This window comes from Amblyomma maculatum, chromosome 7 (genome assembly GCF_055883805.1).
Source record: "Amblyomma maculatum isolate TAMU_Amacu chromosome 7, ASM5588380v1, whole genome shotgun sequence".
Taxonomy (NCBI): Eukaryota; Metazoa; Arthropoda; class Arachnida; order Ixodida; family Ixodidae; genus Amblyomma; species Amblyomma maculatum.
Window position 1 is genome coordinate 60,404,298 of NC_139350.1, and position 16,623 is coordinate 60,420,920.

General features: G+C 44.0%; 1 protein-coding gene across 2 annotated transcripts in view; it reads left to right on the forward strand.

Moving 5' to 3' along the window:
* The window catches only part of LOC146183534 (FK506-binding protein 15-like), a 138,827-nt gene extending 123,130 nt beyond the window's left edge, over positions 1–15,697 (forward strand). Inside the window, exons 23-27 of one of the 2 annotated variants that reach the window (XM_084609128.1) lie at positions 51–216; positions 3,295–3,582; positions 8,875–8,948; positions 11,900–12,039; positions 15,301–15,697. In XM_084609128.1, the coding sequence (XP_084465254.1) occupies positions 51–216; positions 3,295–3,582; positions 8,875–8,948; positions 11,900–12,034 (663 nt within the window). In that variant the 3' untranslated portion in view covers positions 12,035–12,039; positions 15,301–15,697. The remainder of the gene's footprint in view (positions 1–50; positions 217–3,294; positions 3,583–8,874; positions 8,949–11,899; positions 12,040–15,300) is intronic. The other variant, XM_084609130.1, reaches the window with a different exon arrangement.
* Positions 15,698–16,623: the final 926 nt, after the last annotated feature.

The following is a 16,623-nucleotide window of genomic DNA, read 5'->3' on the forward strand; positions in this document are numbered from 1 at the left end:
TAAAACTGCATGTCTTACCAGGCATCTTTTTCCCAACCTTCTTCTGCAAGGACTACACCACAGCAGTTCTGGAGAGGAGACAGGCATCTGCTGCTGTTGACAGTGGCGCTAGCAGGGCTTCATCCAGTTTAAGTAATAGCAGTGTTGCAAGCCCGGCTGCTAGCCCGGCCACTGCTGCTGAGGCCACAGCATCACAACCACAGCAAAGTGATAACGGTAGGCAGCAAGCTTTTTCTCTTGTCTCTGCTGTCAAATAGGATTTTACCTCGTGCCAACAGGCTAGTTTATTGGATGAAAATGGACCATTTGCAAGTCACTGCCAATGTCAACGACTACACAATCCACAGCAAAGAACCAAACCAACCAATTAAGTATTTGGGCTTATCTCTGTTTGTTAATAAATTTCCACTAGTAGAGTCAGAGAAGGCCCGCGCTTTGCTCTATCTTGTCTCCAAAGCCTCTCTGAAACCCTTCCAGAAGCTGAACTGCTGGAGGCAACTGGTTTTGCCTGCATTTCTTTACGGTTCTACAAACACATTACTAGTTAAACAGGAAGCTTGTCGCCTCGACAAGCTTATTCGCCTTAAGGTCAAACGCACTCTGCACCTTCCTCTCGGCTTTCCCAACTCCCACATTTGGTTACCTACCAAATGTGGGGGTTTGGGTTTCATCTCCCTTGAAAAAACAGCACAGTCTGTCCAACTCAAATCACTAAATAGAATGCTCCGCCTGAATGAACCCTTCATTTTCAAACTCTTCGATCACGAGCTGGAGTCCCACTATCGCCGTCTTAATGAGCTATTTGATGTTCCAGATGGCACCAATAGTGCTAAATCTGTTGACGTTGCACTGAAGCGAGGTTGCGATAAGTGGTGGAATAATTATATTGCTCGCTACGAAAATAAAGATCTGTTTGCCCACCAGCACCAAGCCCAGGCAAACACCTGGCTTGGGTACAACTCTAATCTCCTCCGCGACGGTGATAAAATAAGAGCTCTTCGTCTCCGAACTAATCTTTATCCAACCCGGTCTTTAACTAATAAACAGAGTTCTGACCCCACCGCTCAACTCTGCCGTCGGTGCGGTCTTCGCAAGGAAACAGCCTTTCATATCCTGCAAGAGTGTGAATCTATTGACCTGCCCCGAAAAGAACGCCATAATTACATTGCCAAGCAAGTTGCTCGATTAACCAAGGAGAAGCTACCAAATTCAACAGTCCGGGAAGAACCAGTTTTTACCACCAGCTCAGGCACCCGCCTTAAACCAGACCTAGTTATTGAGACACCACACGAAACCATCATTGTCGATGTTGCTGTGGCTTGGGATGCCAATGAAGGTGTGATTACCAGCAAATGCCGCGACAAAATTAAGAAATATTCAACTCTCCGCTCCAAGTTTACAACGACCAAGAAATTCCAGGTATTTGGGATGGCGTTTGGCGCGAGAGGCATGCTTTGCCCTGCGACAAATGAGGCAGGCAAAGCCCTGGGACTAACCAAATCTGACTTGACCTGGCTGTCCTCCCGTGTTCTTTTGGGCAGCCTTATCTGCCTGCAAAGGTTTACCAAGAAAACAATATGCAGCGCGCGCGACTGCAAAGGCATGGGAGGGGCTCTCTGAACCTCTTTTTTTTTCTTTTTTCTCTTCCTTGTTCCGGCTCGCGTTGCGTTCTTTTTTTCTCTTTATTGCTTAGTATTCTAGTTGGCCGCTACTTTTTCATCTTTGTGGTTGTAGCACTTATCTATATTTTTTTGTCGCTCCATTAGGTAGCTTAACGCGCCTCATGGAGCCGAAGCAGCTCACCTGCCAAACGTGGTGGGGCTACGGCCCCGCTGCTTCGGTCTCGGTGAAGCGGAGCCCGGTAGCGGCCACTACGCACTTCTGTTGGCCTCGCGCTGGCAGGGGAAATTAATGCTTTTAGCACTTGTAAAATCGTGCCGACACAGAATGGAGACCTTCAGATTGCTTGTCAATCATCTCAAGGAATCTGAGTTTCCGATAATGACCCTGGGACCAATTTGTGAAAGAATGGCCAAGAAGATGAAGGAACTTTCTCTGACAACTGTGATGAGTCATGTAAACTGATTGTGGCCATCGCATATGTTACCTTCAGAGAGTTGAAGAGGGTATGCCCAGTGATCAGGAAGCATGTGAGGAATATGCATTACACCTTTGCAGGCATGCAGTGTTCTCAATGGTGAGGTGTTTTTGTCATGCAGGGCGAGGGTAGTGCATCTAATTCCTCTTGTCCTGTGGTAAGATGTACATTGTGCATACGGGGCGATGTGTGAATACACCCCTGAGTGAATAGCGTGGTTCTTTGGGCAGAGTGCTTAGTTCCACTCTACTTCTTCACTGCCAGGACTGCAGCAGGTGCAGACTAGATTTCAAAGGCACGTGCATATTATGCAGGAATCAAAAACCAAGGGATTACGTGAACTGGCTGAAGCATTTTTTATCCAAGAAGATGACAAAACGTGTAGTAAAACCTTCAGTTAGCCTTCACAAAAAATGAGATTGCGGGGACTGCAATCGACGGTTGCTAGGCATAACTGATCATGTTTTTCGTGCGTGCATGAGGCATATGTCACCCCGTGGTTAGAACAAATGCTAGACTCAAGCAGGTACATGTTTGATCTTTTGCTTCTATGAGTGTTTGCCGCATAGTTTTGTTTTTCTTTTTTCTTGTCTATAAAAACAGTTCTTTCTGAATAGAAATTCAGTTATTTGTCAGATCTGTGTTGTCTCACCTCTTTGTCTGTGTCATTTGAGCTGTATAAGTATGTCTAATTTCATTGCAAACCAACTCGCCCAGTTTCCCATCCTGCGGGGCATGAATTGGTTTTGGCTGACTCGCATTGCATAAATTACTTATACAAAAATGCGCATTGCCACACTCATGTTAAGATGAGAAGCTCTCTGATTTCAATTTATGAGAGGCCGGCTTACAATATTAAGGAAACGAGTAAGTGCATATGCTTTGTAGTTTGGCATTCAGGATTAAGTTGGAAAAACTGCTTGGCGCAGATGCATGCCGAGCTTCCTGCATGATTGCCAAATTAAAGTTCTGCCTTAATGCACTCATGCTGCAGTGGAAGTGAAAAGTGAGGTCACAGTATCTTGTAGGTGGTTGAGTAGTGGTGACTGTTACCTCTTCAGAAGTGTGCTAGTTTGGAATCTATTACAATGAGCACTATGTAAATTGGAGTCATCTTGGTACTGTGAATACTAGCTGATTCCAAATATGAAATTTTTAAAGCTCTACACCATTGCCATCGATGTGACCAAATGCAGGAGCTGAAAAACAAGAACAAAAACATGAGAAGGTGCCTGAAAGTGCAACAACTCAGCCTGGAGTGGAAACGCTTTCACAGTCCCCGCCATCTGGACCCGGTCAGCACGAGTGTCCAGAGCCTGCAGCTGAGAGTTCTCTTGCAGAAGCTAGTGGTAACAGTGTGGCCCAGACAGCCAAAGATATAGTGCCCGTCTTGCCCCAAGAAGTGCAGGGTGTTGCGCCAACCGATGACGAAAACAAGGCAGCTGACAGTGCCAAAGAGGGAGCATCAGGGGATGCAGAAATATGTAAGTGCACAGTTGTGGCCCTATTCATGGCAGCTCTTTGAGACCAAGTTCACATGAACCGCTTCACATGCTTTTTACAAAGTTATGATGGCGTGTATTTTGTCCCATACTTTCAGAGACAGCTGCACCCGGCGCACGCATTTTGTTTCTGAAAAAGAGCCCTTCTCTGATGCAGTTGGAGCTTGTATCAGATAACCACACAAAGCACTGAACTGATTCTATATCAAGGACAGTGCGTGACTGGTTGGTGATTGTGCACTTGCTGATCACAGCAGTCAGTGCGAAGCAGGGCCATTACAAATTGTTCAGAGGGCTTTGTGAATTTGCTGCCGATTGTCTGATGCTGGGTGTTAGTGGATCAGAGTGCACACACTGCTTTTTCCTCCTCATTCATTCTCCCAGACTTCATCTTCCTCTGTCTTCTTGAATCATCACTCTCGGTGCACAGGCATATTTGGAGTGCAAGTATAGTTTAAGCGGGATGTTTTCGTCAGATTAGGTTCTACACCTTGAGCTGAGGATTTTTGTTGGAAGGCTTAGTACGATTTGGTTAATGAGGTTTATTGTCCCAAAGTGACTTAGGCTATGAGCGACACTGTAGTGGAGGGCTCCAAGTGGTTTTTACTGCCTGGAGTTCTTCTACATGTATTGGCATCACACAGTACGACCAGACGTGCTTTTTGTCTGCCATGAACTCTTTAATGCATGCACACTTGTCAACTTCTTGAAATGTCAGATTTAAGGAAAAGATTTTTAAAAAATGGGACTCTGATGATTTATCATGCTCCGCCCCGCTGCAGTGGCTCAGTAGGTAGAGTACTTGACTAGTGAGGCAGGGGAGCGGGGATCAGTCTCTGCCGTGGCAGGCTGCTTTTCGATGGAGGCTAAAAGCAAGGCGCTCATGTGCTTAAAAATCAATATGCAATGCATGTTAAAGAACCCCAAGTGGTCGAAATTTCCTGAGTCCTCCACTACGACATCTCTCATAGTCTGAGTCGCTTTGGTACGCTAAACCTTGCAAATGAAGCCAACCAAACCTTTTATTGTACTAAGTACATACTATTGAAGCACCCTTTAAACTCTCTTGGCATACATGATTCCTTGCTACTACTGAGCTCAGTTATGAGTTAAATACCTAGGCAATTGTTGCACTTGAAGACGAAAAAAAGGCTTGGGGGAACACTTACTCATTCTTTAAATGTGAATGGGCCCTTTCAGCGATTCCTCTTGCCTATGCAGGCACGGACACCATTTTCTCTTACACAATCACAATTATTACGTGAAAGGCTTCGGGACATAAATATAAAGCCCAGTTTTATTGTTTATAGCCATGCCTAGCTGTAGCAGGTCTGACTCACAAACCAAGGTTCAGGGGACCAATTCCTAAATAATTACTCCAATTTTCTTTTCAGCTCACTGTGTAAGCTTACTTGTCCTTATCACTTTTAAGTTGTGTTATGACTTTCTAGTTGCCAGTTTTCTAATGTTTTAATCACTTTTTGAATCCACCACTCCACGTTTGATGCGGCCACTTTTTCGGCCCATCCAGATTGTTTGCTCACGCCATAACTGATATTGCTGAGTTTTTCACTGAGCTAGAGCGTTAACACTCACATTAAAAAGAAAGCTAACTGCCATGTACTGAAGTTTTGGTGCAAACTAAAAATATGGATGCAGTGGCCTTATGAAATTATGTATTGCTTATTTCGGAATGCTCGAAACATTTCTTGGAAAATTAAAGTATTGTTGTTTGCATGTATTAAACATTACATTGCCTTGCTAAGTAACGGGGGATGAACTGCAAATAGTGATTGATGACCTAGACAGGAAAAGTAGAAAGTTAGGCTTAAAAATCAATATGCAGAAGACTAAGGTAATGTTCAACAGCCTCGGGAAGGAACAGCAGTTTACGTTAGGTAGCGAAGCACTGGAAGTAGTAAGCAAATATGTCTACTTAGGACAGGTAGTAACAGCAGACCATGAAAAGGAAATAAGAAGAATAAAATTGGGATGGAGCGCATTTGGCAAGCACTCGCAGATTACGACTAGCAGCTTACTGGCATCGCTCAAGAGGAAAGTATACAACAATTGCATCTTACCTGTACTCACCTATGGGGCTGAAACGTGGAGGCTAACCAAGAGGGCTCTACCTAAGTTGAGGGCAACTCGGAGAACTATGGAACGAAAAATGGTAGGGGTAACATTAAGAGATAGGAAACGTGCAGATTGGGTCAGAGAAATAACTCAAGTTACTGACATTCTAGTGAAAATCAAGAAGAAGAAATGGGCATGGGCAGGACATGTAGTGCGAAGAGAGGATAACCGACGGTTGCTTAGGGTAACAAACTGGATTCCAAGGGAAGGAAAGCGTAGCAGGGGGCGGCAGAAAGTTAGGTGGGCGGATGAGGTTAAGAAGTTCGCAGGGGTCAAGTGGGTGCAGCTAGCACAGAACCGGGTTGATTGGAGAAATATGGGAGAGGCCTTCGCCCTGCAGTGGGTATAGTCAGGCTGATAATGATGATGAAATGATGGTGAAACATTTGATTCATTGAATGGCACGCCACAGTTCTGCTAGTGGCACTGCTTCTTTGTAACGGCATCCTGCGGTTGCCTGCTAGCAGTGGTAGTACTGTATCTAAAACAGTGTTACGAGGTGAAATTGAGTGTGCTTAGGGGCAACGTTCAGTCTCATTGTCATTTTCTATGTAACACCCCAGTCATTTGGAAAAGGTATCATTAGGTGCACAGCTTGTCATAAGAAAACCTAACTGACCAAAGCCTAGTGGCAGCCTCAACTGCCATGCTTTGCTTGCTTCGCTGTTAAAGGCTTTGACGATCTAGAAAGATCACAATGCAACCTCTGGGTTGTACTTTGGGTTCTGCTGAAGCGAGGAGAAACGAGCAGACACACCAAGTTCTGCAAAACCTTATTTATTTTTGCTCTGCTCCATGAGGAAGGCTGAAGGTGCACTCACCCACTGGCTTCTTGGAAGAGTCGGTCAGATCCCTGTACTCACTCTCGTAAGGCGAAGTGGCGTTCAACTCGTCGACGCTAGTTTCGGGCTCTCCGCTTGATGCGATCGCTTCTTTTTCTTCTGGGTGACTCGGCAGGAGTCGATGTAATGGGTCGGGGCTTCGGGCTTCTCAGACGTATCGGTCAGCTAGCGGCCAGTTTAAAATGGCTCGCAAAGGGAGGTCCGGTATCATTGACTCGACCAGCGTGATCTTGCATCATTCTTCTTTGCCAGTCTCTGCTCGACTCCCCTTGTGTCTTCTCTTGCGCTTCGGAGGCAGCCACGTCGTCCCCCTCAGAGCATCCATCGCCACCTCCCACTGTGAAACGGACAGCATCGTGTTGCCGGGGCTCGTCTCTGGTCGGTCCATAGTGCGCACCGTAGTCCTCTTCAGAGGCTTGTGTAGCGTTTTGTTTTCATAAGAACGGAAACGGCACAACAACTGCTCCTTGCTATTGCTGGCTGGCCCCTCAAAGCGTCCCGCTCCACTGGCACTGTCGAAGATGCGACCAGGGCCATAACTCGCAAAACCTGGGGGGCTTGGTCACCCAGTGTCGGCAGAAGAAGTTCTTGGCAACCCAACGGGCACAGCAACGTACTGAAGCACATTAAGGCCACGGAGATAGGTTTCAGGCCTTCACAAGGCGTTAAGAGAAAACCAGCTGGCTTTGATTTTAATGAAAGATTGTTCTAATTAATGGTACCAGGATTAATCTTATGGTGGGCAATGGCTAGTTCTAAAGCTCCATTTACCAAGACCCCAGTGTGATGCATGCTAGGCCTAGCTACGCCAGTGGAGCGGTGTGCTTGCCAGTACGGTGGCTGACACTGGCTTGTCATTGCGAGAATCGTGTTGCTAGCTTGGGCGCAGTGTATTCTTGCATCTAGGTTGGGGATAAACTTGTCTATTGGCATTTTCTTTGTATCGAACAGTTTTGCAACCCCCTTATGTCTGGCATCGGACATAAATATGTCCAAACGTAAGTGACTTTATTTAAATTAAGTTTGAATTTCTCATCTGCATCGTTTATCATAGCATGCAGCATAGCTATGAAATGTACGTAGAAGTACCAAAATTTTGAAGATTAGTGATGCTATAGTTAAACCTCGATAATGTGAAGTCAGTAAAACCTGCCGTTAACTTTGTAAAATTGAAATTTTGCAGTAATGAAACCTGTCTCCTGGCGTGGAGAGAATCCTCCAAAACATTTCACTTACCATTAACAGGGAGAGTCATTAATTCTGGTGTAAGTGGACGTTACCTGAGTGGCAGGGACAGTGCTCCTGTATAGTTTTGGCTTCACCTTCGTTGTCGCCCTTCTAAACTGGGAATCACCCTGATCACGTCTCCGATTCAATGGCGCATACGGCCGCATGGCAGGAAGCCAGGGAAATGCCAGCGGCGGCAGGCCACGGTGGCTTTCCTGCCGCGCTGTCTCCGCATGAGTGACAGGGAGAACAGCGCCCTCTTGCACACTAGGTGACGTGAAACTGGGTTCACTCTGCAAATATCGTCGCTTTCCATCGCAAGTGGGTGCATGCGAATCTTTGTTTGCGTGCGCACATTGTTCGAGTGGGAGGTGAGGCTGTCAGGTGGACGAGTGCACCGATCCTTCCAATCCTTTTATTGAGCTTCAGGGAAATAAGCAGACGCAATGATCACAATGCGGCTCCCCATGTGCACAGGCGGCATGCCACATTCAACCTGCACGCCCATTTGATTCAGCGGCCATCTGGGGCGAAATTGCGATATACATATTGCGGGAGCTGCATCAGCTGCTTCTGGTCTGGCTGGATGTGTGTTGCGCAGGCTCTCGTGCCGTCTGGTAGATTCGGATGACACTGTGTTCACAAACCGCACCGGCAGGCAACACGCTTCGCTTGCGTCTACATCTGCCATGCACTCATCTGCCTTCGCGTACACATCCCACCCAATCCTTTGAGCTCACGGTAAAATTTTTCCTCTGGTTCATTTTGAGCCAGCAACAGAATTTCATTACATTAAAAGTGCAGGGAAATTTAATTAATTATACTGAAGCTAAAAATAAATACAGGGTGTTCTATGAGCATTAAGTTGTGAGAATCAAAATACTTCATTATGCCGAGGATTTTGTTACACTAGAGTTTGTTACATCGAGGTTTAACTGTATTCGGCGCTTGGTTTTTCCCGGCTGCCTTTTCAATTGTCTTTTTTTTTTTGTTTGTTTTTTTTTTTGTGGTTTTGTATATTTGTTGTTTTTTAGTAACCTTGTGCACTTCCTTTTTTTTCTTGCTGCAGCTAGTCCATCATCTGAAAGCAAGACAGAAGCAGAAGCCCAGGCTGAAACCAAAAATGTCCAACCTCCAGATTGGGTAACACAAAAATTTCATTCTTCGTCTTGGCATGCAGTATTGTTGCTCTGAACTGGTATGTGTGCATGAACCACAGGGGCTGTGTGAAGCTGATTTTTTGGGATCTGTTGAGTGAAAATTTCTAATTGGTGCATTCACAGCAGAACCAAGGTGCAATTATCAACAAATGAAAAGGTGCATACCATTTCATAGTTTCGCCCATATTCAGGGATCCAAGATGAAGATTATGCCTATGCATTGGTGCCAGTAGGTTTCACCTCGTCAAAAGTGTAAAGGAGGCAGTGAGCAGTGTTACTCTCCATCGTTGGTCAGTTTAGCACTCCTCATTTTTGAAGGTGGCAAGCACTGACTGCTCTCAGTGCCCTTGCTTTGAAAGGGCTATACAAATTATATGCAGTGATGTCAGTCACTTTCACTTGAATAAGCGTTCATTACTGCCAAATGCATTGTGACTTGGCTGTGCTGTTTTTTATTAGAAAAACATCGGAAATCCCTTATTTCCAGTCTTGAATGCACTGCTGATGTTTCAACTTAAAAAATCCCGTATTTAATTTTTTTTTTTTTTTTGATAGCAGTAAGCTTGCTATCAAACAGTAGCATGATGAAAGGCTTCATGATAGCATATGGCACTCACCTTCTAACTTGGCATAATCTTTCCTAAGATGGTTTCTACTCGGTCGGCATGTTGTACATTCTCAGTTTGTACAAGTTGAATCGCATTTAACGTTACAATTTGCGCATGTTGCATCATTCATATAGGTTGCACCACACTTTTCGTGACCTAATTACGCCGTTGTCTGGGCTGTTCGGAGTTCTCTCTTTTACTGCATGTTGATGTGCAAAATATGTGTAGCACTCGGGTGCTCACACATAGGCTCTGTGTGCTTGCCAAATAATTCGGGATCGAGCACCGGTGCGCCTTCACCTCAGAAATGTGTATATTAGGGGTGTGCGATTATTGAAATTTTCCAATCTGAATTGTTGAACCAAATAATGGATATCTGATCGGTAAACAAAAGAAAAGAAAATTCAGATATAGCAAGCATTGTTCGTCTTGTTTATTTCTGAATTCACATGTATTGGCAAATAAAATTAAACTAAAATTGTACAGATGTCTACACTCTAATGAAAAATTCTGTAAAAATTTTATGCAGACTTCTGTTAACTGTTTTCTGTGCAGGAGGGACCTGCATGAAACTGGGTGGAGCTGTCAAATCACTGCAGAATAGAGTAAACTCTCGTTAATTAAGCCTCCAAGGAACCTGAAACAGTGTTCATAAAATTGGCCTGAAATAACTTGAAAAGCGTTTGCATCACAGCAATTTTATCTGACAATACTTGCATGATGGTTGTATGCATTTGAGACGAAACTACAGGGAGAATGATGTTGTTATCCAGCATAATCAAGTGCACTGCTTAGCGCACACTGTCAGGAAGGCCCTCTTCATAAAAGGGAAGGTTCCTCTTCACAAAAAAGGCCCCGTTGCGTTTTTAGGATGCTTCACTGCATAGTCTACGCGATCAGGCATTGCGGTGAAGCTTCACTGCAATGCTTTACCGTTTCGAATATTTGAAATTTCCGAATATGAGTTTTTCGAATGCAATTACAGATTGAATAACAAACATATGTGATTCGTATTTGAAATTTCGAATATTCGCACGCCCCTGATGCATATTGTTCACTTGTGCTGCAACTTGTGCCCAACAAACACGAGTCAGTGACACACTTGTGAAACTCGCTGAATTTGTCTTTGTACTGACATCACCTTTAGTGGCAAATGGCAACAGCAGCATTTGACCAAACTTCTCTTAATTTTTTGCATCCTGTAATTTAGGATATGTTAGTCTAGGTGATCTAAAGAAATTTTATCATATCATTTGGGCTGTCAGGTGGTGTCGTATTAACACAATATGCGTGGCTGCCCCCTCATTTTTTATTTTTTTTTCTCAGCTGGCTTTGCAGGAAAATGCTGCTATTGCGAAGCTTGCTGTTTCATTCATTTTTGAAAGGCTCGCTTCTTTTATCTGTCTTTGGCACCTCTTAGTAATTCCTCCACATCGATCCTTGCGTGAGAAAAGCCATGTTGCTGCTTTTTTTTTTTTTTTTAGACTTTATTGCTTTTAAATTGCACATCCTTTTATGGCGATTTCCGCTGGTCGCTCCAGAACAGGTTTTCTGGTTCCGAGATGGCGATTTCGAATTTCACTGGTCAACCAAGATTGGTTGCATGAATTCCGTTGGTTGTTTGAAGCAACTTGGGGGCACCCTAGCTCGATCCGCTGACAAGAATCTGGAAGTTCTGTTCAGTGATATCATCACTTCCAGTGGCTGCAAATTTTTTTTTGCTTTTTTTCTGGTTTCAGAGCAATCGGCAGAGCACACTGGACAACACTTTTTTGCATGCATATGACTCTAAGTGCGTCTTTCGAGAAACATCTACAACACTAAAATTTTGCGAAAGCAAGTTGCAGAGTGCCACACTCCCGCCTATTTATCAATCAGAACACATTTTTGTGCTCGGGTGTGACTTAACTTCTGGAAGCAACACAGCATTGCTTAAGCCACGCGCTGTGCATGCTCCGCTGGTCAACCAAGGCTAATCTGACTAGCTCTGTAGTGTTTTAGGTCACTCTATTCCAGTTCGGGCGCCCAGCTCCGATCGACCAGTGGAAATCGTCATTAAGTAGTTTGAACATCTAACCAGTCAGACTTCACTGTTGTAAGGTCTGTGTCTATTTGGACTGTGCATTTGAGTTTCTTTGGATTTTGATAAGACCGTGCACAAGCTGGGCTGTAGTTGCTTCTCTCGTTGTCAAGGCTGCACCATGTTAGTTGATGGTTCGCCTGTTCTTGTTGGCCTTGTCCTGCTTTCTTTTCTTTTTTTTTTTACGCCTTTAATTTTGGAAGAGGAAGAGTGGAAATTGAATTTCAATGTTTTCATCATGTGTAGGAGTCCTTTCTTGCATCGGTGCGGCAGGCTAGTCATGTGTACGGACAAAACATTCCTCCTCTCTGGATGACCTTGCTTAGTTTGGCTGGCCTCTTTGTAAGCCTCCTGGCTCTGAGGTATGGCTTGTACTGCTAGGCAAGGTAAGGAAACGTAGGTGTTGCAGTGACACTGAGCAGCCTGTGCTTTCGTACACTCGCCCTTTCCTTTCTCTGTGGCACAGCCTGTCTCTCTCTCTCTTTTTTTTTTTTTTATGCACACTCTATTTTTGATGCTGCAGAATTATGCTACTATAATTGTGGGCCGCCATAAATCAGCTGGTATGTTGGCCCTCACCAGTGCTATGTTTCATTGCATTCTGCCGAGGGCAGATGACGACAGGAATGAGGCTTGCAATATTAAAAGGCATTACACTAAGACACTTGTCTCTCACGTTGAAAGACACAGATGCGCTCCGTACGAATCATGTTGGGTTTGACTTTACTCTTATCACACCTTAATCCAGCGTTATAATTTCTCATATGTTTGGGACATTTTGAGGCATATTCATGGTGTTCTTGGAGGTCGTGAAATAACGCAAATACTCTCTACAGTCTTTATCTAGGCTTCCATTGAAATGCTCTGCCAGGGATGCAAGGCCATAGGTTCGACTTCGTTCGTGGCCCTTTTGTTTTGTTGGGGACGTAACGTAAAGGCATTCATGAGTGTACACAACTGTAATATTGACACCTTTATGCATATAATTGTAGTAGTTGCAGAGAGTCAAACTTGGGATATTTTACATGACAGTACAAACCGAATTACAATTAGTGGTAAATTTTACAATGATGATCGTTATTGCTAAAGTGAAAGCAGATTCAAAAGTAACAGCGCTCCTATGCACTTCAGTCTTCATTTTCATTCCCGCGGGCCTGCCTGATTTTCACCCCTGTTGGTTCCCATCTAGAAGCACATTTAGTTTTTAATGTAAGGCGGAGAAACCAACATCCCTTCACATTTTCAGCTTAGCTTGCCAGTTAATGAGCATGCCAAGTACGAGGAGCATCATGTTGCAGGCAGATGTAATTAGCTGTACAACAGTCATTAATAAGTACAATCCTTGGAATTGCTGTGCAACCTCGGTGATAGAAATCTCTCGTGGTGGCGATAAAATTCATAGCCTGCAACGTGTCGTCACAACAAACATTGTATGCAGAAGCATGGAAAATGCGTTCATGCAGATCTCTTTACGGTTGAGGGAATTTATTTGTGGCTGCACGGGCACCGCTCACTATTCACAGCGAGTATGTTGTGGCTGGTGATTGACATCAGCAATGTACAAGTCATGCTCCACCATAAACTGCTCCCTTTGTGTACTGCGCGATAAGCAATCGTGAGGTCAATAACATATAGGCAGCGCGTAGTAGTGCTTGTGTTTGCGGTCATGGCTCACACATTTTGCATCTGGAGCATGTTCAGACCATCTGAAATTCTGCATATTGTACACAGTGCATTCCAACCAGGGAATTTTACAAATCTGTATTATCCCAAGTTCACATCAACTGGGTTCCTATCACTGAGATTCTACTGTAGCTGCGTTGTCCATTATGTTGTAATGTTATCAGTACGGGCAAATTTATTTGAGGCCTGCAGTACTTGTTAGCTGACATAATGTTAGTGCGTAACCTTTATGCAGTGATTGTCATGAAGAGCTTATGATATAGTAGACTCCCTTTAAGACGAACTTGAAGGAACCATGAAGTTTCATTTGTCTTGGCAAAAGTGCCCCTCAAAAGCTGCGTCTGAGCATGCAAGGTTAGTCCAAATCACGAGAGCAGTGAATAGTGAGAAGATATTGAACAAGCTAGCATAATCCCAGTTTAAAACAGGATTCAGCTGGAGTTTTTTTCTTCTTATTCATTGCGTGTGCTCCTGCTGCTTCTTTCTGCATTGACCTCTGTTTCTGATACTATTTTGTTTGCTCTTCTTCCAATCCCAAGCTCTCCAAAGGTGCCCAGATAGCTAGCAATGCAGTAAACTTTGAAGTGACATATTTTTTTTTACACTCTTAGCTAGTTCTTTCCACAGTGTGGCTGTTACCAGCTCCACTGGCGAGTACATCACGCAGCACTGATTGCCTGTTGCAATAATCTGGAAGTTGGCTACCATGCACAGCAAAACTTCTTCACCATGGCAGCCCAGTAGTCTGTTTGCGGCACTGCAGACTTTGGAGCCTCAGTAATGCCGATTCCCTTCCCTGTACGCTATGCGTTGCTGTCGCACTAAAGGAACAGTATTAGGCGCAGCTTTATCACGCGTAGCAATCGTGACTGGAGCGGAAGTATTGCTGTTCCAGGTGCTTGCCAGATGCATGCAAGGCGTAATTTTCCAGCACTGCACTCAACTTCTGCTTGTATGACGAGCCATGGCTGCTATGGTGGAGGGTTTCAGCATTGCAGAGGAATTGTTGTGACAGCACATCAGTTGAAGAATTGCTTGAGCCCGGAGCCATTGAGCAGGTTCTCCTCATGCTTTTTGCCCACCAGGGGTCATGCATTGCATGCAGGCAGGGGGACTAGCATCCTGCCTACCACACAACCATGAGAATGCTTCCTCGCATCTTCACAGGAATGCGTGAAGGAGCCTTATTTCTTTTTTTTTGCCCTTTCTTCCTTGTCAAGTGGACACTTTGAGAAGCAGTTCATCTTGAGCAAATTCTTTTTATACACAGAGTTGACAGAAAACCAAAGAAACCTTCTTGCAGTGTTTGTCTTATCTGAGGGTTGGTCTGAACTGAGTTCGTCTTAACAGGGGTCTGCTATAATCCTAGACTACCCCATTTGGGGCGCTGCTACACGAACTGACATGCTTCTTTTCACTCCTCCTTTGTTTGTTTTTTCAATTTTGCTTGTGCAGCTGTGCTTTTGTAGACATCATTATTTTGCCACAATATGTTAGTGTTTGTTCAACTGCTGCTGTTGTTTTGTTTGCCAGACGGTGGTTCTCCGAGAGCAGAGATTCACTGACACCAGACTGTTGCTATGAATTCTGATCTGCATGTCCGTTTCCCTTTGTTTTCCACACCCCTACTAATGTCGAAATTTGCATAATTTAATGTTTGCGGTACTAACATGCTGCTTTTGCTAAGCATTGGCTCCCAAGGAGCTTTAACAAAAATGCACTGTTGCATTTCAGTGAACAGCCTTTTTCTTTATGATGTTTTGTTCTTGAAGTATTGTTCTAGTATGCGCATTGTGAAACTAACCAAAAGTTTAGCACCATGAACAATTTCAAAAGGAGTGTTCGTTTGTAAAAAAAGAAAAGCTGGAGGGTCTGGGAATGAAAAAGGGTGACCATGAGTTTGTATTGTTAGCAGTGTGTTGTACATGTCTGTGGCTCACTTATGTTTTTCATGCATTTTTCAGTCATGGAAGCCACAGCCACCCCCACCGCCACTGTTTGACGAATATGAAGATGACGATTGGCTAAACTAGGTCAAACTGGCCATCAGGACTGTTGGCGATCATTCTGCTTACAAACTGCAGCTATGAATGGATAGAATAAGTGATTTTGTTTACTATTCAAGCAGTCATTCCAAAGCATATGCTGTACCATTAGTGTGCGGGCCGAGGCAGGTTGCCACCCAGAAGGTACACAGTCTTCTAGTAAAAACTGCTTTTGATTGAATTGTAGCACTCTGCCGCTAAGGTTCATTTTATTCCACTTTATATATATAAAGTTATGTTTTTGCCGAAGAACGCACATATCGTCCTACACAGTCAAATGTACAAACACGTTTTGGATAAACATTCCTTTGCCAAGGCTGCTGTCTCTCCCCTATTTTGAAGACTCCAGTGACTGTCTCATTGCTGTGTGCATATCTTACGCAAGACAAGCCACCTGATTTTGGTTGTTGTTCTTGTTCTCATTTCATTCATTTAACAGTTGTCTGACGCTTTACTGATGTGTAAATTCACCTTCTGGTTTCAAGATTGTCATAGCTTGAAATCGTGCAAGCAAAATGAAATGTTTTAAATGAAATGAGGACAGTTAACTCCAGAAGCCAGCACATTGTTGTTCCCTCGTAGTGCACCATCGTGGCTAATTGGCTGCATGTTCCTAGAGAACTTCAGCTTTTAACTCCTCAACACATGATAGTTGGAGCACCTTTTTCACTTGATTTACAGCACCAGTTCATAAAACTGAGCAGACATAACTTGCATTAGAACTCTTTCCAGTAAGAAAAAAACTGCTCAAAATTTGGCAGCTATATTGTTCACCAGCACTTAGGTGTGTGCAATACTGAAACAGTTTAAAGGTATTTGTGACATTATGAGCTCGAGTAAATTGCGCTGAAGTCAAAAGGGCTTGGGTTTACGTTTAAGGTGCTTAATGTCCCAAAGCAATCCGGGCTATGACGGAAGCCAGTAGTAGAGGGCTTTGGATAATTTAGTCCACCTGGGATTAATGTGCTTTGAAATCTCACTGTACACGGGTGCATTGTATTGTTGCATTTGAAGCTACCATGACTGCATTCCATGGGCAGGGAAATTTTATGCACCGGGAAAAATCTGAAATGTCAGGGAAAACGAAAATTTCGCCAAGTCATGGAAAATCGCACAATATATTCTGCAGTGCATTTTCATTTTAAGCTAGCGCAGAGCAAAAGTATGTTATTCACGCAGATTTTTTTTTTCTTTTAGTGCTATCTCTCCTTGTGGCGTGTCAAGGCGAGGCGCGATATATTA